Genomic DNA, 21,487 nt, shown 5'->3' on the forward strand with positions numbered 1-21,487 from the left:
GTCCTCCAGAAAGTACCTCAAGCAGCCCAACACATTGCCAGATAAATGAGACAGCTCTTCGCAAGCACTGGGACATGGTTTTGCAGGCATGGTGGTGTTGGGTTGAAGGTTGGACTTGATGATCTTAGAGGTCTTTTCCAACCTTAACGATTCTATGATTCTAAGATGCTTCTACCAGGCTGTTTGCTGTCCTTACCACAGCCTAAAGCAACAAACACCTGAACTGTAGGCTGAGACCTCCTTCCCAAATCAAAAACCCCATCGTTTCGCAGAATCACAGAATGTTCGGGGTTGGAAGGGACCTCTGTGGGTCATCTAGTCCAACCCCCCTGCCGAAGCAGGGTTACCCAGAGCAGGCTGCAAAGGACCTTGTCCAGGTGGGTCTTGAATATCTCCAGAGAAGGAGACTCCACAACCTCCCTGGGCAGCCTGTTCCAGGGCTCCATCACCCTCAGAGTGAAGAAGTTCTTCCTCATGTTCAGATGGAACTTCCTCTGCTTCAGTTTGTGCCCATTGCCCCTTGTCCTGTTGCTGGGCACCATTAAAAAGAGTCTGGCCCCATCCTCCTGACACCCATCCTTCAGATATTTATAAGCATTTCTAAGGTCCCCTCTCAGCCTTCTCTTCTCCAGGCTAAACAAGCCCAGCTCCCTCAGCCTTTCCTTGTAGGAGAGATGCTCCAGTCCCCTCCTCATCCTCGTAGCCCTCCGCTGGACTCTCTCCAGCAGCTCCTCATCTTTCTTGAACTGGGGAGCCCAGCACTGGACACAGTACTCCAGATGGGGCCTCACTAGGGCAGAGTAGAGGGAGAGGTGAACCTCCCTTGACCGACTGGCCACACTCCTCTTGATGCACCCCTGGCTGCCATTGGCCTTCTTGGCAGCCAGGGCACACTGCTGGCTCATGGTCAACCTGTCGTCCACCAGCACACCCAGGTCCCTCTCCACAGAGCTGCTCTCCAGCAGGTTCGCCCCGAGCCTGTACTGGTGCATGGGGTTGTTCCTCCCCAGGTGCAGGACCCTGCATTTGCCCTTGTTGAACCTCATCAGGTTCCTCTCTGCCCAACTCTCCAGCCTGTCCAGGTCTCGCTGAATGGCAGCACCCCATTCTTGGCACCGTTAAAAAATTTTATTAAGCAATTGGTAAATTCTAATTTAACCGCACTCACACCCTAACGATCGCAGATTTTTTGGTTGAATGAGGCCCGTAGTAAGGAGGTCAGATCACACAGGTCTTGCTGTGGCATGAACGGTTTTCTTCTTTGCTGAATACACATCCTGGGCTATCTGAACAAGCAAATGCCCTCCCAACTCCAAATGTCTTCTGCTCTATACACAGAGATCCTTGCTGAAGAGAGTTTAGGTTTAAAAACACTTCTTTTACATATATAATAGATTAGAAATACTTTCAATACATACTCATAGACCAGGGGAAAAAGGCCATGGTAGTAGACATAATTAACACATGCATTAGAGTCGTCATCACCATTCTGCCAAACACAGCAACACGTGAAAAATTTGATTAGTCTCCTCCTCCTCCCTAATTAATAAAAGCAAAAACCGACATAATCTAGGGGAAAACAGAGGTGAGCGATACGCTTTCTTCTTTTAAGGACAACACAGTATGAAAATTGTCAGTAATCACAACTAAACTGATTACTTACAGCCTATAAAAAGGTAGGCAGGAAAAATAATACGGGGGATATTACAAAGATGTGTAATTCTATAAAGATGCCTGAAAAAGGAAAACATTGCAAGAAAAAATTAACCACTTTCTTAGGGGACACTGTGAACTACCCAAACTTCAAACTCACAAACCCCACAGATATTTATATCGTCAGCAAAACCCATTCTTGGATAAGCACTGAACTCCTCTCTGCAGAAAAACTAAGTTTTATTTCTGCAAACCCAAGCACTTCAGAATTATACCAACATCCAAGAACAAGGCACATGTTTAAATGATTCAAAATTGTGTGCTAAAATAGGAAAAAAAAATTCAAAGCAAATGTTTTTGTAATTCACTTTTTAACCTGGAGTTACTGTTTTCATCACAGAAGTCTTACAGTACCCTCACAACTTTCCCTGGAGCAATTAGGGCCATCATTGAAAAAACGGCCGATAAACTCGAAATCATCAGGCTCTGGATGCATGTTATTACACATTTTCGAAAACTAGCTACATGTTTTCACATGCAGGAATATAAGATACACAGCTATATGCATCCATTATCAAAATTCAAGAATTCCTTAGGAAAAAGTCAAGGTAAAGGAGCAGTTATGAGCAACACATTTTCTCCTCACACCACACGGATCTTTCGCTCTCTGTAGCACTAACTACAGTAAGCTTTTTTCCCCATCCTGCACGAAATTTGCTGGTCAAAGCCATTTGCAGCTGGTTAAGTACTTAATAACTAACAAATACATTGCAGCAGCAGTACAATGTTTCTACAGAAACTCACACGTTACAACCCCAAGACAATTTTTAATCCAGCATAATCTTCAACCGAGCTTAAAAAGTGCAGTTTAAAGCAACGTAGAATCATAGAATTGTTAAGGTTGGAAAAGACCTCCAAGATCATCACGTCCAACCATTACCCCAACACCACTGTGCCTGCTAAACCACATCCTGAAGTGCCCCACCTACACGGCTTTTGAACCCCTCCAGGGATGGGGACTCCACCACTGCCCTCATGTAGTCTTATTCATAAAGAACTGTCCTAAATATTTTCACTGAAGAATCACAGAATGGTCGGGGTTGGAAGGGACCTCTGTGGGTCACCCAGTCCAACCCCCCTGCCGAAGCAGGGTCACCCAGAGCAGGCTGCACAGGACCGCATCCAGGCGGGTCTTGAATATCTCCAGAGAAGGAGATTCCACAACCTCCCTGGGCAGCCTATGCCAGGGCTCCGTCAAAGAAAATCCCATCAGACTCATACAAGGAAACCGTAGGAGAAAAATTAAGTCACCAACATAGGAAACCATAAAACCAATGGTACGGCAGCACGTACTAGCATGGCTGGGAATTTTTCTTGGTAGCTTACGAAACCTAACTGACTCTACAAAATGATGAAGACTTTGTTGCAGAGTGCGAAGGGAAAGAAAGGCTTCAGCCTCTGCTCAGATGAGAGCAAGAAGGCTTGGGGAACCACAGTGATGCAGTCATCCTTTACAAGCACGGATATTTCAGCACGCTACTTACAACTGTATTTAAAAGAATGCAAAAACCCAACATTGGGCTACTCCCGTGCCCAGCACCCCACTCCAGGCTATCCTACAGCGCTCATTGCCTCCAGCTCCAAGGCTGGCTGACCAGTGAGAAGTGGGGTTACCACCTCTGCTTCTTCCAGACAGCAACAGCATTGGTACGGCCAGCTGTACGTCTTGCGCTTTGCTCTCCTAACAGGTATAGCAGGGCTATGAGGACACTCAAGTACAACATACTGCACGCACAAGTTAGTCTCTGGTCTATATCCTTTTTAAGCACGCCTTTTTTCCTTAATTCCACCTGACTCCTACGAGCATCACAAGGATAAGAGAAACCTCCTCCTTCACATCATTCCCTGAATCTTACTGAACTCTCTACAATAGCCAAAGAAATCAACAAAATATGACATTGATATAATTATGTGCCATCTTTTGCTACTTGAGTTCCTTAAGTCGTCTAGCGGGGAGAAGTGCAACCGATAGCGTTCTTCGCGGCTCACACAGCCCTGCATGCGAGTAGCTTGCCGATAGTGTAGAAAAAAAGGAAAACTAGGTAAGTGTTTCTAGCTCCATAAAGTCATTTAACGTTAAATATGCATGTCTAATTAGCGAGGTGTATGGCAACCTCTAGTGGTATAACATTCCAATATATGAAGCTATAGGAAAAGCATATGCCTTAAGTATTCTGTCGTCTTCTCACCACCGATTTTATCAGAAGGACACGGTGATGAGATGTCAGAGTACCGCTGCTCAGGGAAAGACTCTCCTCTCCATTTCCAAGCGTCAGACATACAAGAGCAGGCAGGCTAGCTGTTGAAAAGTTGAATATCGTGAAAGCTGTTTCCAAATAGGTTAAAGGAATTAATGCCAACTGACCCGCAGCTTTAAGTGACAAATCGAATACCTGCACTAATGCGCCAGTGAGGCACGTGGCTACACTTTTTGGCAATTGGACTTGTCGAACGGAAACCAAGCAAAGGGAAAACCTACCCTCACTCCAGGTACGTAACACTGCGCCTGGTTGTGCTCTGTCGCTTAGAGACTACACAGCCACCTCTGGCAGTCGTCTGCAACATGGACGACATCGACACACATTCTTTTTTATTTCTTTTAATATAGTCTACCCGTGTAATTTAAAGATACTACAAATATTAGCACTCCACACATATGAGAGAGACAGTGCAGCGCCGTATCACCCTTGGCACTACGCTGATAAAATGACTCTGCCTATTTAAAAACAAACCAGTGGTGATAACGCATAGAGAAAGAAAGGATCTCAAAGTCAGGGCAGCCTCCAACAGAGGACATCCAACACTAAATGAATACTGCCCTGGATCTTCTTATAAAAGATCTCTTACATCTATTTGTACTTCCAGCAGCTGCTTGTGATCAATTTATACAAATCTGTCAATTTTCAGGCTTGTTGGAACATGGTACAAATTACCCAATATTATGAAGTTGTATTCCAGTGAGCTCTTAAGTACACTATGCTGAATATTCCCAGTTAATTCTTTCATAGAAAATAGTCTTCAGAAATTAAAACAATTGGCAGTCTCTGCTCAGAATAGGATTAGGAAAAAGCCTGCATGGAAATGGAATTACTTCTCACATTAAGGCAGGAATCATTAGAGCATCTAGTGAGGCTTAAATTATGACTGTCTATTCAGTTGTATTGCTAAGTAGATTTTGTTAAGTGTTTTACAGCTACTTAATTTAAAAACCTATACCCTAAAATACTTCATGTAATATGAAGTATCATCATCTTTTTATGCTTTTCCTGCAGAGCAAACACTGTTTCATTATGGATACTGTGGTTTCTTCTCTCCGAGACGCTTGCACTCTGGTGGTAGAACCAGAATAGGAATTTAAATATAAATACTCTGCTTTGGCATGATGGAGCAAGCTGGGTCCATCAGTGCTGGCTAAATTCAATAACAGTGGCTAACAGACTTCATAAGGTAGGAAAAGGAAGGACAACGCATGCCTCAAAACATCAGTCTTATGAAATATGTGTATTCCTATTGCTTCTCTTGGTAAATGAAGCTTTCTAACACATCTGTATATTTTGAGAGGAAATCAGGTTAAAATACTTCCTTTACAGTGCTTAAGCCTGCCAGGGAACCCAAGGTTGCAAAGCTCCAGAGAAGGAAATGCTACCACGCTAGCCACAAAGTCTCATGGGAGACAGGCTGCCCGTGGAACTGACCCCTCCTTCCAGCCTGCCCACGTCCTAGCCCCACAGGACATTTTACAACAGATTTGAATATATTTTTATAGTCGGGTCTTTTATTTTATAAGCAATCATGGTCATACTGACACATTAAAACCCAATCTCGGTGGCCATTTTTGCCTGTTGTCCAGATGGTCGGGGTAATCCCCGATATCAATACAGGCTGGGGGATGAAAGGATCAAGAGCAGCCCTGCTGAGAGGGACTTGGGGGTACTGATAGACGAAAGGCTGGACATGAGCCGGCAATGTGCGCTGGCAGCCCAGAGGGCCAACCGTGTCCTGGGCTGCATCAAGAGAAGCGTGGCCAGCAGGTCGAGAGAGGTGATTCTGCCCCTCTACTCTGCTCTGGTGAGACCTCACCTGGAGTAGTGCGTTCAGCTCTGGAGCCCTCAGCACAAGAAGGACATGGAACTGTTGGAGCGGGTCCAAAGGAGGGCTACAAAAATGATCCGAGGGCTGGAGCACCTCTCCTATGAGGACAGGCTGAGAGAGTTGGGGCTGTTCAGCCTGGAGAAGAGAAGGCTGCGGGGAGACCTGATTGCAGCCTTTCAGTACTTAAAGGGACCCTATAGGAAAGATGGGGACAATCTTTTTAGTAGAGACAGCAGTGACAGGACGAGGGGTAATGGTTTTAAACTAAAACAGGGTAGGTTTAGGCTGGATATAAGGAAGAAATTCTTTACAATGAGGGTGGTGAAACACTGGAACGGGTTGCCCAGAGAGGTAGTGGAGGCCCCATCCCTGGAAACATTCAAGACCAGGTTGGACAGGGCTCTGAGCAACCTGATCTAGTTGGCGGTGTCCCTGCTCGCTGCGGGGGGGTTGGACTAGATGACCTCTAGGGGTCCCTTCCGACACAAAACTTTCTATGATTCTATGATTCTATGTGCTGTTTTCTACCTGCAGAATAAGATCTTCGGTCAACATTACACATTAGAACTGGGGCCGAGGGGAATCAAACATATTCCATAACCCTCCTCTTCCATTTCTGGTTCCATTTGAAATTTAAATATGCCGCCTCCATTACAATTTCTACACCATAGTGATATGGCGCATCTGGCTACAACAAGGCAGAAGCTTAAAAATAATCATAGAATCATAGAATGGTTTGGGTTGGAAGGGACCTTAAAGATCATCTGGTTCCAAACCCCCTGCCATCAGCAGGGACATCTTCCACCAGACCAGAGTGCTCAGAGCTCCAGCCAACCTGGCCTTGAACACTGCCAGGGAGGGGGCAGCCACAGCTTCTCTGGGCAACCTGGGCCAGGGTTTCACCACCCTCATGGGGAAGAATTTCTTCCTAATATCTAATCTAAATCTGCCCTCTTTTAGTTTAGAGCCGTTCCCCCCTTGTCCTGTCACTACACACCCTTGTGAAAAGTCCCTGTACGATAAATATATATCATCTTGCCTTTTTGTTTTGCTTCCTCCGTTGATGAGCACATCCATTCTCTGTACCTATCCTCCCACTATTTCCAACCATAAAAATACAGCCCTGCCAGCATCCAATGTTTGGGATAACCAACGTCCTTCTCAGACTGCTATCCTACCACACTCCAGTTGGTTGAATAGTGTTTGGATATCATTAGTAATACTGCCCAGCTCAGGCCCTGCGTGAAGTCTCTCTGCTAAAAGCCGTACAGAAACCAACCAGCAGTAGCTACTAAGAGGTTACATCTTCGGAAGAACTAAGAGTTTCAAATATGCCAGTACTAAGTGTTTGCTCTAAGGGTGTTTCTTTCTGTTTCTTCACACAATAAGAGATAGGTAATTTAACAGAAAATTTCAATGTGACAGAATTTTTTTCCCCTGTTTTCTACCTCTCACCCCTATTGCCACCTTTCCTCCTGCATCAGTATCAAGCAACAACAGAAGTCTGTCTGCCTCCAGTACGAATATATATTATTTCGCAACTAAAATCAAGCAGCAATGTTAAAGTCTCATTGTAACTATGCAACAATAAATGTCCATAAACTCCGAGCATTTTGATAAAAGCCGAGTCGCACAGAAATACACATGCAGTTATGCTAGATGACTACAAGATCACTGAGTGGCGATAATGGCCGGCTCTAACGGGGAGTAGCAAGATAACCTCTTCCTGGCCCAAATACAACCAGAGGAACACATCTTGCTTTGGTCTGCAGAAACAGCAGTAGAGTAAAATGGAACAAAATCAGAAACCGGGAACATAGGAGAAAGCTCTGAAGTGGCAAACCAAGTATCACCCTAAAGACCAGACCAAGGTTTTGAGCATCAACATGGCATATCTCACACCACGCTAGGATCTGTGATTTCAGATGCCAACATCTGCAAATGCTTGGAAAACTCAGACTCCGTGTCTACGATTTGAGAAATGAAGGGAGCAGGAATTTAAGACAATGTCTGTGATACTTAACAGGAAAATAGCTTCAGTTCGAATTCTGAACACTCATTATTGCTGCCAAGGGTGTGAAAAGAGGGTGAGTATCAAGCAGGGAAATGGTAATGGCCTCCTGGTTACTTGTCCATACTTCTACAACCAACCATTTCCAAAAGCGAAGGGGCTCGGAGAGAATGAAATCCTGAAGAGCAGTGGTTTAAGGACAAGATGGATCTCTTGTTAACCCAGTCCTCTACAAAGTGCACAGGCACGCGATTATCGTTTACTTATTTTTGGCACACCATCTGTGCTTGACAAGCATTGTAACCGTTTATTCCAGATAGCAACAGCAAGGACCTTCCCAGTTTCCTTTGGAGCGTGGAGCAGGGCTGGCTGCCAAGACGAGAAGGATGCCCGATGCCTGGCTACCTGCCTTTCCAAAGTGGTCTGCAGCACAAATACGAAATAGGAAGGACCAACTTTGATGTCTCCTTCTTTAAAGTTATGGCCCTGTTCCAGAACCAGAGCAGATATTGATTATTTATTACTCTACAGGCCAATAAACCTTATCGGCTGAAAAGCACAGGTGCAGGGTTTATTGCCTGTATTTGCAGGGCCTTGTCACAAAATGATCACTGTGTTCTGTCTGATTCAACAAATAGATCTTTTGCTAAACACGTCAGGAGAAGCAAAGCGAGTTGAAAATCCAGTCTGCATAGTACTTGAGAACCACCATTCTGTGCATTTTTATAATAATGTGATACATGACTAAAAAAAAAGCAGAATTCATACAAATCCCTGAAAACCTTCCAGTTTGAAGGCAGCTACTGAGCCGCTCTGTTAAGAGAATCAAAAGTCAGAAGTTTCTCAGGCAGAGAAACGGATATTTTTTGTGCATTCAGAACAATTTCAAGTATAAAGCAAGATTTATTCTGGTATTATCTAATTATTCAGTTCTCATTTCATCTATTTAGTTCATCAGTATCTATTCAGGCATATAAAATTCAAACTCCTCTACTCCTGAGTTTCAGCAAAGACGAGTTGCAAGAGAAGTCTTTATATTTACCTGATGATCCTCTGAGCAGCATACTGATGAAGTGAGCGGAACTGTGCCGACATATTGGCTAAGGCTGCCAAACAATTTGTATGAAGGTATTTGTCCTGTCAGAAAGAGGAGGAAAGAAAAAAAAACACAACACATCAGACTGTCCTTTTGATACACACCGACACTGCAGGAATCATTTGAAAGACTACGTCGTGTATGTTGCTTTAAAGGACATGGTCCAAAGCATACAGCAGAAATGGAAAGTGTATACACTGGGTGACGTTTTAAATATGTTTTCTTAAAATATAATGCTTATAGAAGAGTGATTGTTTCACACAGATTTCAGAGTCTGTATGTCTTCATATCTTTAGCAATGTTGAGTTACAATGACATCATAGATGTAACAAATACTGAAAGACATCCTCCTCCTCTCCCTTCCTCTCTCTTCTTTCTGTAATCTTCTCCTAAAATTTTCTGCTTCATAACTCATCTCCCTATCAACTCTTTCAAAGCATTCTATACATCCCACAACTATAACCATATGATACTTCAGAGATGTGGTCCCCTCGTTAGCATCCCTGAAACCATTTGTCCAGATGAGCATTTATACGATGGCCCTATCAAAGGCAAGGGTTTTCACAGAACCAAACTTGTCCACTGATCCAATCCAATACGGATTTATTTTCCTTATTCAGGTCTTAAACATGCATTTACGTAACATAACAGATTCCAAATCCTACAAACACATGCCAAGAATGTCCTTGTTTCTTCCACTTCTTTTGATCATAAAAGTGAAATCCTTAAATTTTCCAATTTAACATGTATTTAAATATTTTTTGCTACTTTTTCATGTAAAAACTTCTGTGTCTTTAATTGTTGAAAATATTCAAAAGCGTACAATACCACGCTTACATGTTTGAGATCAGGTATAGAATCAAATGCTTGAAAAATGCACAAACCCAATCTTATAAACGAGGCTATAAAGCTGAAGTTTTGCTTTGCTAGAGCTCAAAAAGCTTTTATGACCCAGTCATGGTCCTACTTCATAAACACACTAACAATAGAGTGGAAAATCCCACTTCCGAGTAACTTAAGAGAGGCAAACCACCTAAAAGGAATCATTTCTTCTCAAGAAACTAAGGAACTTATTCTTCTCGTGTGAAGATGAGTTTGGTGCCTGAATTATGGTCTTTAGAGAACCCTACCCAATGAGCTGGATGATAGTACAGAAATTGTGTTGCAAGTTCAGAACCACTTAACATTCTGCTTAGTTAATACAGCTGATCTTCCCACTCCTTCCCTCCTGTAAATTCAGAAACCAACTGGTTACAACGGAATGAAGAAAATCCCATACCCTGTTTGAAATTTAATTCATCCTGTTGAAGAGGGACTTTTCACAAGGGTGTGTAGTGATAGGACAAGGGGGAACGGCTCTAAACTAAAAGAGGGCAGATTTAGATTAGATATTAGGAAGAAATTCTTCCCCATGAGGGTGGTGAAACCCTGGCCCAGGTTGCCCAGAGAAGCTGTGGCTGCCCCCTCCCTGGCAGTGTTCAAGGCCAGGTTGGCTGGAGCTCTGAGCACCCTGGTCTGGTGGAAGATGTCCCTGCTGATGGCAGGGGGTTTGGAACCAGATGATCTTTAAGGTCCCTTCCAACCCAAACCATTCTATGATTCTATGAAGTTAGGAATCCACACTACGCACCCAAGTGCTACACGTAACTCTTACCCTTGTCCGTGTCATGTTGTACTGGATGGTTCTTATCACGACTAGTATCAGGAGACTCCCAAGTGAGATCTCTGTTAAGACACGCTCAGCGTACCAAGTGATATTTTTCAATATCTGGAAAAAAAACAAAAAAAAGAACAAAGATCTTCAGCAGCTAGGTCTGAATAAGAATATCAAACGTTGTCTGGATTCTTGCATTCCTTAAGATAGGTAAATTAGCTTCCAGCCTCAAATGTGACCAAAACCTATTTTATTCTAAAGCAAGAATAAAAAAAGTAAAAAAACAAAAAACACAGACAGACCTCTGCAGCATTACCACCTAGTAGATCTCATCAATGCTATCATAAGTCATTTGGAAACATACCAAGTATAGAAGGACGACTAAATTTGGCTATTCCCTAACTTCTATACCCCGTGCCACCACACTCCTATATCCTTTTTATCTTACCCTTTACACTTCCAGAAGTCTCCAGTTCTACCGTAGCCACCTGAATAATGTTGTCAATTCCTTCCCGGTTTTCCTCACTACAAGTTGAGCGAGAGGCAGCACGTAGGAGCTCAGACTGATCGGCAAGAGCGCACACGCTGAAGGACGTCGGGCAGATCAACAGGTTAACTGTTGACTTCGCCCTGAAGCCTTTCTCTTGCCAGAGGCGAGGTCTCTTCCCTTAAATAGGGTATAGAGAAAGTCAGCAGCTAGGTGAAGAGCTTCGTATCTTTCAGTGCTCTCCACTAGTGTGGATGAAGTCTACTACCGTTTCCAAGTTTATTGCAGAAGGAGAATCAATCCACTCTTTCCTCTTAGAGCACTCAGCCGCCCAACCTGGAGCAAGACGGCAAACTTACGCACAAAACCCCCTGCTTTAAAGGACTGATAAAAGCGAGTCTACAGGAACTGCCCTAAAAACTTGGGGAAGATCCTCTACAAATTCTAGGTTATTCTAGGTCAAAACAAAAACTTGCTTAAGAAAGACTATTGCACACAAAGTTGTCACTCTGTATAACTTTGATATGTTTGATGTATTAAGTATGTTCATGTACAGATGTCTTAAAACAATCCAACCCCCACCAAGCTCAGCGATCAGCTTTGTCAATTAACCTCTTCTCATAAAAATGTATATGAAAACACACTTCTGACTCCATCCCTTCTTCCCACCTCTCCTTTGGATGAGTGAAAAGACTTGTCACCCTTCATTTGACATCATTTCTGCTGTTAGAATTCCTTCTTCCTCCCCCTAACAAGCTCACTCAGCAAAACAACTTCTTTCTCTAAGAGAGAGGATGGAGAAGCAGCAACTGTTTTCCTATGAGGAGATATGGAGAGTTGGCCACTGAACGACTTGCAGAAGACAAAGGGAAAGGCAATGCTGGGAACTACTTCAGGCTGTTGCTGATTTTGTACTATTTACTCCTCCTAAGAGACAAAATTTAATATAAACTGTGGCGGAAAGAATCATAATTTTATTTGTGAAAAAGAAGGGGTATCTGGGAAGCAAAATGAAAATCATACACAGATATTAGTTTAGTGACATTCTGAAATATTTAAAAAATAGCACTTTCAGAATATAAAGCCACATACAACTACCTAAAAAAAAGGATAACCTACGCAATGATATCTACACAGGTTTCTGAAGGAATACAATACTAAATTCTGAAAAATCTGTGGCAAAATCTAGGGCCAAAGTCTAGGTATCTCTCATTCTGAAGTGTTACACCACAGCATCACCCCTTGGTTTGGTAGCGCAGGACTCTTCCACTACAACTCAACATTGCCACAGAGAAATGATTCCACGTCTTAAAGTGAGAACATTGGTGGCACTCCCACATTCAGGTAACTTGGAGAAATGGACAATCTACACATAGGTACTTAGATCTTGTTATTTATTTGTTAAAAGGTGCAAAACACCACCTTGCCTCCTTAATGCTACTGGCAAAGGATTACTTCATTTCTCTGATAATCCGGTGTTTACTCTACAAACATTTGTATGTTATTTTTCAAATGATGTAGTCACTCGGTCGCTAATCACTACAAGAGCACGGAACTGGAATCCAAAAAGCTCAACCCATATTTGCAGTTTCCATCATATTAAATTTGTCATCTGAAACTCTGTATTTTATATATTTAAGGGGATTATTAAATGTGGTCATGCACACTATTCAGCTCAAAGGCGTACATGTTAAGCAATCTACTCCTCTCTCTCCGTATCTGAGAAGGAAATGGGGGGACGAGGAGCTATTTTACACAGCTTCTTCCATTCAGCCCAGAGCCTAGGTCTGCGCAAACCTTTCTGATTCACAGAATTATTTAGGTTGGAAAAGACCCTGAAGATCACCAAGTCCAACTGTTGAGCTAGCTTAACCAAGTCCACCACTAAACCATGTCCCTAAGCGCGACATCTTAAATACCTCCAGGGATGGGGACTCCACCACTTCCCTGGGCAGCCTGTCCAGTGCTTGACAACCCTTTCGGTAAAGGAATTTTTCCTAATATCCAATGTAAACCTCCCCTGGAACAACTCAAGGCTGTTTCCTCTCATCCTGTCACTTGTTACTTGTGAGAAGAGACTGACCCCCCACCTCGCCACAACCTCCTTTCAGGTAGTTGTAGAGAGTGAGAAGGTCTCCCCTCAGCCTGCTCTTCTCCAGACTGAACCACCCCAGTTCCCTCAGCCGCTCCTCATACGACTTGTTCTCTAGATCCCTCATCAGCTTTGTTGCCCTTCTTTGGACACACTCCAGCACACCAATGTCCTTCTTGTAGTGAGGGGCCCAAAACCAAACACAGGATTTGACAGTTGGATTTAATGATCTTGGAGGTCTTTTTCCAACCTTAATGATTCTATGAGTACAGGGGACAACCACTGCCCTCGTCCTGCTGGCCACACAATTTCTGATACAAGCCAGGATGCTTTTCATACAGTGGAATAAGAGTAGGCTGTATAGGAGTCCTATAAGAATATTAACAGCACAGTTGTCACTGCAAATGACAACTTGTTTTTAAATAAAACCTATTACTTTGGAGAGAAAATTAAAAGTTGTATTATAAAAAGAACACTTCAACTAGGAAGTTCTTAGTCTCCCTTTCTAATTATCTTCCCGATCTTTGTTTCTCTTCCATCAGTCTCCTTTGGTATTAGATTTTGCCCATGCTCCCTGTCAGTGGGTTTGGAATATCCCCAAGAAAGCCAACTGACCGCTGTTGACCAATCCTTCCCAATAGGAGTAGCGGCAAAGCAGTTTGATGTATTTTACAGCACACACATTGCTGAAGCTGCTGAAGGTGAAGGGCTCTGGAGCAGAGGCTCGTGCCGAGGGACCCTTTCTCCAGTGGCAAAACTGCAGCGGCGAGGCGGCAAAAAGCGCAGAGAGAGAGAGAGAGAGAGGAGACCCCAGCCCCCCCCCCTCCCAGCGGGAAAGCGGGAGGTGCCAACGAGCGGCAGCTCTGACTCAGCGGGGGCAGAGTCGAGTGTGACAGTGGCCAATCACCCTCACGGATAAGGGCAGCCCCCAGGGAGAGCGAGCGACCAGGAGCGCGGGCGAACACAGCCGGCAAACAGAGCCGGCAAACAGAGCCGGCGAAGCAGCCCGGGAGAGGCGCGGCAGTTCGTGCAGGCAGGGCGAGCAGGGAAGGCGAGCAGGCAGGGTGCAGCCGCCCCTCCTGGCAACTCAAGTAGTGGGCATTTCCTGTCCAGGAGATATTCTAGCCATGGTTACCACCCGTGGTAAAGCTGTTGCTAGAAGGAGTGTGGGGACCCAGACGGAAGCCCCACGCAAGAACACAAGTGTCCAGGTCTCTGGCTGCAGGGAGTGCCTGAGCCTGGCGCTCGTACCGGAGGACAGCAGAGACAATGGCTGTGTTCGGTGCGAGCAGGTGAATGATCTGCTCAGCCTGGTAGCAGAGCTGAAGGAGGAAGTGGAGAGGTTGAGGAGCATCCTGGAGTGTGAGAGGGAGATCGACTGGTGGAGACGCTCCCTGCCCTCCCTGAGGCAGAGGCAGCAGGAGGTGGCTCCACGAAAAGCAGAGAACCCCCTACCCTCTTGCCACCGAGCAGAAAGAGGGGACCTAAGAGATGGGGGGGAATGGAAACGGGTCCCTGCTCGGGGCGGCAAGCGAATCTCCCCCCGGCCTCCCTCACCTGCCCAGTTGCCCTTAACCAACAGATACGGGGCTCTGGAATGTGAGGGACCGGCCACAGAGGATGTGGGTGAAGGTGAAGCTCCATCTAGGGGGTTGCCTAGAACGAGTCAGACAGCCCCATGTATTACAACTGCCTCAGCTAAGACAAAAAGGAGGGTCATTGTCATAGGTGATTCCCTTCTGAGGGGAACAGAGGGCCCAATTTGCCGACCGGACCCATCCCACAGGGAAGTCTGCTGCCTCCCTGGGGCCCGGGTTAGGGATGCTGCTAAGAAACTCCCTGGTCTGGTGCAGCCTTCTGATTACTACCCCCTCTTGGTAATGCAGGTTGACATGGATGAGATAGCAGAGAGAAGTCCCAAGGCCATCAAAAGGGACTTCAGGGCACTGGGGCGACTGGTTGAGGGATCAGGGGCGCAGGTGGTGTTTTCCTCCATCCCATCAGTGGCAGGGAACAGCACTGAAAGGGGCAGGAAAACTCACCTGGTTAACAGGTGGCTCAGGGACTGGTGCCATCGGTTAAATTTTGGCTTCTTTGATCATGGGGAGGTGTACACAGCACCGGGCCTGCTGGCGACAGGTGGAACTCAGCTATCTCAAAGGGGAAAAAGGATTCTTGGCCACAAGCTGGCAGGGCTCATTGAGAGGGCTTTAAACTAGGTTCGAAGGGGGGAAGGGGACATCGCCCAGCTCACTAGGGATGAGCCTAGGGTTGGCGTGCCAGGGTCAGGGGTGAGACTGACAGCCCAGCTCAAGTGTGTCTATACCAACGCACGTAGCATGGGCAATAAACAGGAGGAGCTGGAAGCCATTATACAGCAGGACGGCTACGACTTGGTCGCCATCACAGAAACGTGGTGGGACAACTCACATGACTGGCATGCTGTCATGGATGGCTACAGACTCTTTAGGAAAGACAGGCCAACAAGGAGAGGTGGGGGAGTTGCTCTATATGTGAGGGAGCAACTGGAATGCATTGAGCTTGGCCTGGGGGCAAATGAGGAACGAGTTGAGAGCTTGTGGGTTAGAATTAAGGGACAGGCTCACAAGGGTGACATTACGGTGGGTGTGTACTACAGGCCACCTGACCAGGAGGAGGAAATTGATGAGGCCTTCTACAGGCAGCTGCAAGCAGCCTCACAGTCACAGGCCCTGGTTCTCATGGGGGACTTCAACCACCCTGACATCAGCTGGGAAGACCATACAGCTAGGCATTCGCAATCCAGGAGGTTCCTACAGAGCATCGATGATAACTTTCTGATGCAAGTGGTGGAGGAACCAACAAGGAAAGGCGCGTTGCTGGACCTTGTATTAACAAACAAGGAGGGACTGGTGGAGGATGTGAAGGTCGGAGGTAGACTCGGCTGCAGTGACCATGAAATGGTCGAGTTCAGGATCCTGCGTGGAGGAAGCAGGGCGATAAGCAGGATCAAAACCCTGGACCTCAGGAGGGCTGACTTTGCCCTCTTCAAGGAGCTACTGGGAGGAATCCCGTGGGCCAGGGCTCTCGAAGGCAGGGGGGTCCATGAGTGCTGGTCGCTCTTTAAACAACACTTCTTCCATGCACAGGAGCAATGCATCCCCCTGAGAAAGAAATTTAGCAAAGGAGGCAGGAGACCTGCATGGTTAAACAAGGAGCTTCTAGCGGAGATCAGGCAGAAGAGAAAGGTCCATGGAATGTGGAAAGAGGGACAGGCCACTTGGGAAGAGTACAGAAACGTGGTGAGAGCATGCAGGGATGCGACGAGGAAGGCCAAGGCTCACCTGGAATTGAAGCTGGCAAGGGATGTCAAAAACAACAAGAAGGGCTTCTTCAACTACATGAGCAGCAAAAGGAAGGCTAGGGACAATGTGGGGCCGCTGCTGAATGAGGCGGGTGTCCTGGTGACGGAGGATGCGGAGAAGGCAGAGCTACTGAATGCCTTCTTTGCTTCAGTCTTCAGTGCTAAGACTGGCCCTCAGGAATCCCAGGCCCCGGAGGTAAGAGAGAAAGCCTACAAAGAGGACGACTTTCCCTTGGTCGAGGAGGACTGTGTGAGGGATCGCTTAAGCGATCTGGACGTCCACAAATCCATGGGCCCCGATGGAATGCACCCACGAGTGCTGAGGGAGCTGGCGGATGTCATTGCTGAGCCACTCTCCATCATCTTTGAGAGGTCCTGGAGGACAGGAGAGGTGCCCGAGGACTGGAGAAAGGCCAATGTCACTCCAATCTTCAAAAAGGGCAAGAAGGAGGACCCAGGGAACTACAGGCCGGTCAGCCTCACCTCCATCCCGGGAAAGGTGATGGAGCAGCTTATCCTGGAGGCCATCATGAAGCAAGTGGAAGAAAAGAAGGTTATCAGGAGTAGTCAGCATGGATTCACCAAGGGGAAATCGTGCCTGACCAATCCGATAGCTTTCTACGATGACATGACTGGCTGGGTAGACGAAGGGAGAGCCGTGGATGTTGTCTACCTTGACTTCAGCAAGGCTTTCAACACAGTCTCCCATGATGTCCTCCTAGGGAAGCTGAGGAAGTGTGGGCTGGATGAGTGGTCGGTGAAGTGGATAGAGAACTGGCTGAATGGCAGAACTCAGAGGGTTGTCATCAGCGGCGCTGAGTCTAGTTGGAGGCTGGTGACAAGTGGTGTCCCCCAGGGGTCAGTACTGGGCCCAGTCTTGTTTAACTTCTTCATCAACGACCTGGATGAAGAGTTAGAATGTACCCTCAGCAAGTTTGCTGACGACACCAAACTGGGAGGTGTGGTAGATACACCAGAAGGCTGTGCTGCCATTCAGCGTGACCTGGATAGGCTGGAGAGCTGGGCAGAGAGGAACCTGATGAGGTTCAACAAGGGCAAGTGCAGGGTCCTGCACCTGGGGAGGAACAACCTCATGCACCAGTACAGGCTTGGGGTGGACCTGCTGGAGAGCAGCTCTGCGGAGAGGGACCTGGGGGTCCTGGTGGACGACAGGTTAACCATGAGCCAGCAGTGTGCCCTGGCTGCCAAGAAAGCCAATGGGATCCTGGGGTGCATCAAGAAGAGTGTGGCCAGCAGGACGAGGGAGGTTCTCCTTCCCCTCTACACTGCCCTGGTGAGGCCTCATCTAGAGTATTGTGTCCAGTTCTGGGCTCCCCAGTTCAAGAAAGATGAGGAGCTACTGGAGAGAGTCCAGCGGAGGGCTACAAGGATGGTGAGGGGACTGGAGCATCTCCCCTACGAGGAGAGGCTGAGGGAACTGGGCTTGTTCAGCCTGAAGAATAGAAGGCTGCGAGGGGACCTTATAAATGCCTCTAAATATCTGCAGGGTGGGTGTCAGGAGGATGGGGCCAAGCTCTTTTCAGTGGTGCCCAGTGACAGGACAAGGGGCAATGGGCACAAACTGAAGCAGAGGAAGTTCCGTCTGAACATGAGGAAGAACTTCTTCCCTCTGAGGGTGACGGAGCACTGAAACAGGCTGCCCAGGGAGGATGTGGAGTCTCCTTCTCTGGAGATATTCAAGACCCGCCTGGACAAGATCCTGTGCAGCCTACTGTAGGTGACCCTGCTTCGGCAGGGGGGTTGGACTAGATGACCCACAGAGGTCCCTTCCAACCCCTACTATTCTGTGATTCTGTGAAAAGAGGGTTATCAGGAGTAGTCAGCATGGATTCACCAAGGGGAAATCGTGCCTGACCAATCTAATAGCTTTCTACGATGACATGACTGGCTGGGTAGACGAAGGGAGAGCCGTGGATGTTGTCTACCTCGACTTCAGCAAGACTTTTGACACAGTCTCCCATAATATCCTCCTAGGGAAGCTGAGGAAGTGTGGGCTGGATGAGTGGTCGGTGAAGTGGATTGAGAACTGGCTGAATGGCAGAGCTCAGAGGGTTGTCGTCAGCGGCGCTGAGTCTAGTTGGAGGCTAGTAACTAGTGGTGTCCCTCAGGGGTCAGTACTGGGCCCAGTCTTGTTTAACTTCTTCATCAACGACCTGGATGAAGAGTTAGAATGTACCCTCAGCAAGTTTGCTGACGACACCAAACTGGGAGGTGTGGTAGACACACCGGAAGGCTGTGCTGCCATTCAGCGTGACCTGGATAGGCTGGAAAATTGGGCAGAGAGGAACCTGATGAGGTTCAACAAGGGCAAGTGCAGGGTCCTGCACCTGGGGAGGAACAACCCCATGCATCAGTACAGGCTTGGGGTGGACCTGCTGGAGAGCAGGTCTGTGGAGAGGGACCTGGGTGTCCTGGTGGACAACAGGTTGACCATGAGCCAGCAGTGTGCCCTGGCTGCCAAGAAGGCCAATGGGATCCTGGGGTGCATTAAGAGGTGTCCAGTTCTGGGCTCCCCAGTTCAAGAAAGATGAAGAGCTACTGGAGAGAGTCCAGCGGAGGGCTACAAGGATGGTGAGGGGACTGGAGCATCTCTCCTATGAGGAGAGGCTGAGGGAGCTGGGCTTGTTCAGCCAGGAGAAGGCTGCGAGGGGACCTAATAAATGCTTATAAATATCTTCAGGGTGGGTGTCAGGAGGATGGGGCCAAGCTCTTTTCAGTGGTGCCCAGTGACAGGACAAGGGGCAATGGGCACAAACCGAAGCAGAAGTTCCAGCTGAACATGAGGAAGGACTTCTTCCCTCTGAGGGTGATGGAGCCCTGGAACAGGCTGCCCAGGGAGGTTGTGGAGTCTCCTTCTCTGGAGATATTCAAGACCCGCCTGGACAAGGTCCTGTGCAGCCTGCTGTAGGTGACCCTGCTTCGGCGGGAGGGTTGGACTAGATGACCCACAGAGGTCCCTTCCAACCCCTTCGATTCTGTGATTCTGTGATTCTGTGAATTTCTTTTCTAGTCAGCAGCCTTCATTTTTGCAGTAGTTTAAAAGACATACATGGAACACATGCCTCCCACAAAGCCCTATAAACTCAGGAAATGATTTATACTACAATCTGTGAAGGAATCAAATGCAGTAGGTCCTCAAACACTGCAGTTATGCAAGCTGAATTAGTATTGAGAATGGAGAGGTTAGACTGTAACTGTTATAGGATCACAGAAAGGTAAGGGTTGGAAGGGACCTTCAAGATCATCTGGTTCCAACCCCCCTGCCATCAGCAGGGACATCTTCCACCAGACCAGGGTGCTCAGAGCTCCATCCAACCTGGCCTTGAACACTGCCAGGGAGGGGGCAGCCACAGCTGCTCTGGGCACCCTGGGCCAGTGTTTCACCACCCTCATGGGGAAGAATTTCTTCTTAGTATCTAATCTAAATCTGCCCTCTTTTAGTTTAGAGCCATCCCCCCTTGTCCTGTCACTACACACCCTTATGAAAAGTCCCTCTCCATCCTTCCTGTAGGTCCCCTTCAGGCACTGGCAGGCTGCTCTAAGGTCACCCTGGAGCCTTCTCCAGGCTGAACGGCCCCAGCTCCCTCAGCCTGTCCTCGTAGCAGAGGTGCTCCAGCCCTCAGATCATCTTCGTGGCCCTCCTCTGGACCCGCTCCAACACATCTATGTCCTTCTTATGTTGGGGGCTCCAGAGCTGGACACAGAACTCCAGGTGGGGTCTCATGAGAGCGTTATATGTCACCTACTCTGACATACATACTCAAAAGCCCCTGTAACTACATGTAATTCTGCTTTGTTTTACCCATCAACTTTTGCCCTTAAATCCCAAACACGTATGTAACAGGCTCTCCTTGCTTTAAGGGTTTCTTTTTGTTGTCAGCTGGGATCAAGTCCTTCTCCCCTTTGTTTTGGTTTTGTCTGCCGCCGGCAACAAAAGCGCCACGCAGCCGCCCCTCCCCCCGCCGCGGTGGGGAGGAGAACGGAAAGAAACAGGCAGAAAACTGGTGGGTCGGGATAAGGGCAGTTTAACAGAACAGCAAACAAAGGGAACAGGAACAACAACGATACAGATAAGGAGAAAACACGACAAAACAGACCGCAGAACAGACCCGCTCTCTCGGACAGGACCGGCGCCGCGCGCTCCCGAGCCGCGAGTTCCCACCACGCTGCCCCCCCCACCGGAACCCAGCATGATGGCACATGGTATGGAATATCCTGTTCTGTTTGGCCAGGTGGGGTCAGCCCCCACCCCCCGGCTGTGCCCCTTCCTGGATTCTGGTGAAAATTAACCCTGTCCTGGCCAAACCCAGGACATTATCCACCCCTTATTCCATACCATCTACGTCATGCCCAGGTCCCCCATTGTCCAGTTGATCACCACCACTTCTCCTGTCTCCAGATATCATTCCCTTAGTCTATGGATCATCACTCTAAAGTGTCCATTGAGTTAATTTAATCCATGACTTCAGGCTCCATCTGTCGTAATGGTCTTCCCTGGCAGGAGAGGTGATGTGTGGTGATGGGCGGTCACTTGCTGCATCCGGAGCTCACGGCTGATGTATCTGGTGCGGCCCGTGCCCACAGTCTGCAGGTTGGAGATGTCGATCTCGATGAAGTTGCTGGGTGCCAGTTGTTGAAAACCAGGTCCAGTTCCATCATCGCTGTGCTCTGCTAGGTTTTCATCAAAAAAGTCCATCCTTCTTTAATCTGGACGATTCTTACTATGCTACTACTGGTATAACATATAACAATTATAACAGTGATAACAGACAGTGACAGGGTTATTTAACAATTAACTTTATACAATTTATTTATGGACTATTCTCGCCCAAAATCAAATCCCCATGAAGTACACACTGGACTTCCCCATCCTTCCGCATTACCCACCAGGTACACCCAGGTCCTTGAGCAAAAGCAATCCCCCGGACGGGCTTGCCTTTGCCCAAGGCAGGACTAACCCAGACTGTCTTCCCTAACA

General features: G+C 47.3%; 1 protein-coding gene across 15 annotated transcripts in view; it reads right to left on the bottom strand.

Moving 5' to 3' along the window:
- LOC142365682 (dymeclin-like) overlaps nt 1-21,487 on the bottom strand; it is a 330,096-nt gene that overhangs the window by 131,180 nt on the left and 177,429 nt on the right. For all 15 annotated transcript variants that reach the window (XR_012766545.1, XR_012766548.1, XR_012766546.1 and 12 more), the window contains 2 exons: nt 10,567-10,680; nt 8,859-8,953 (listed from right to left, as the gene is read on the bottom strand). Coding sequence is in view for 10 of the 15 variants with exons in the window: in XM_075446739.1 (XP_075302854.1) it covers nt 8,859-8,953; nt 10,567-10,680 (209 nt within the window). In the remaining 5 variants the exon portion in view is untranslated. The remainder of the gene's footprint in view (nt 1-8,858; nt 8,954-10,566; nt 10,681-21,487) is intronic.

The sequence above is a fragment of the Opisthocomus hoazin genome, chromosome W (genome assembly GCF_030867145.1).
Source record: "Opisthocomus hoazin isolate bOpiHoa1 chromosome W, bOpiHoa1.hap1, whole genome shotgun sequence".
Taxonomy (NCBI): Eukaryota; Metazoa; Chordata; class Aves; order Opisthocomiformes; family Opisthocomidae; genus Opisthocomus; species Opisthocomus hoazin.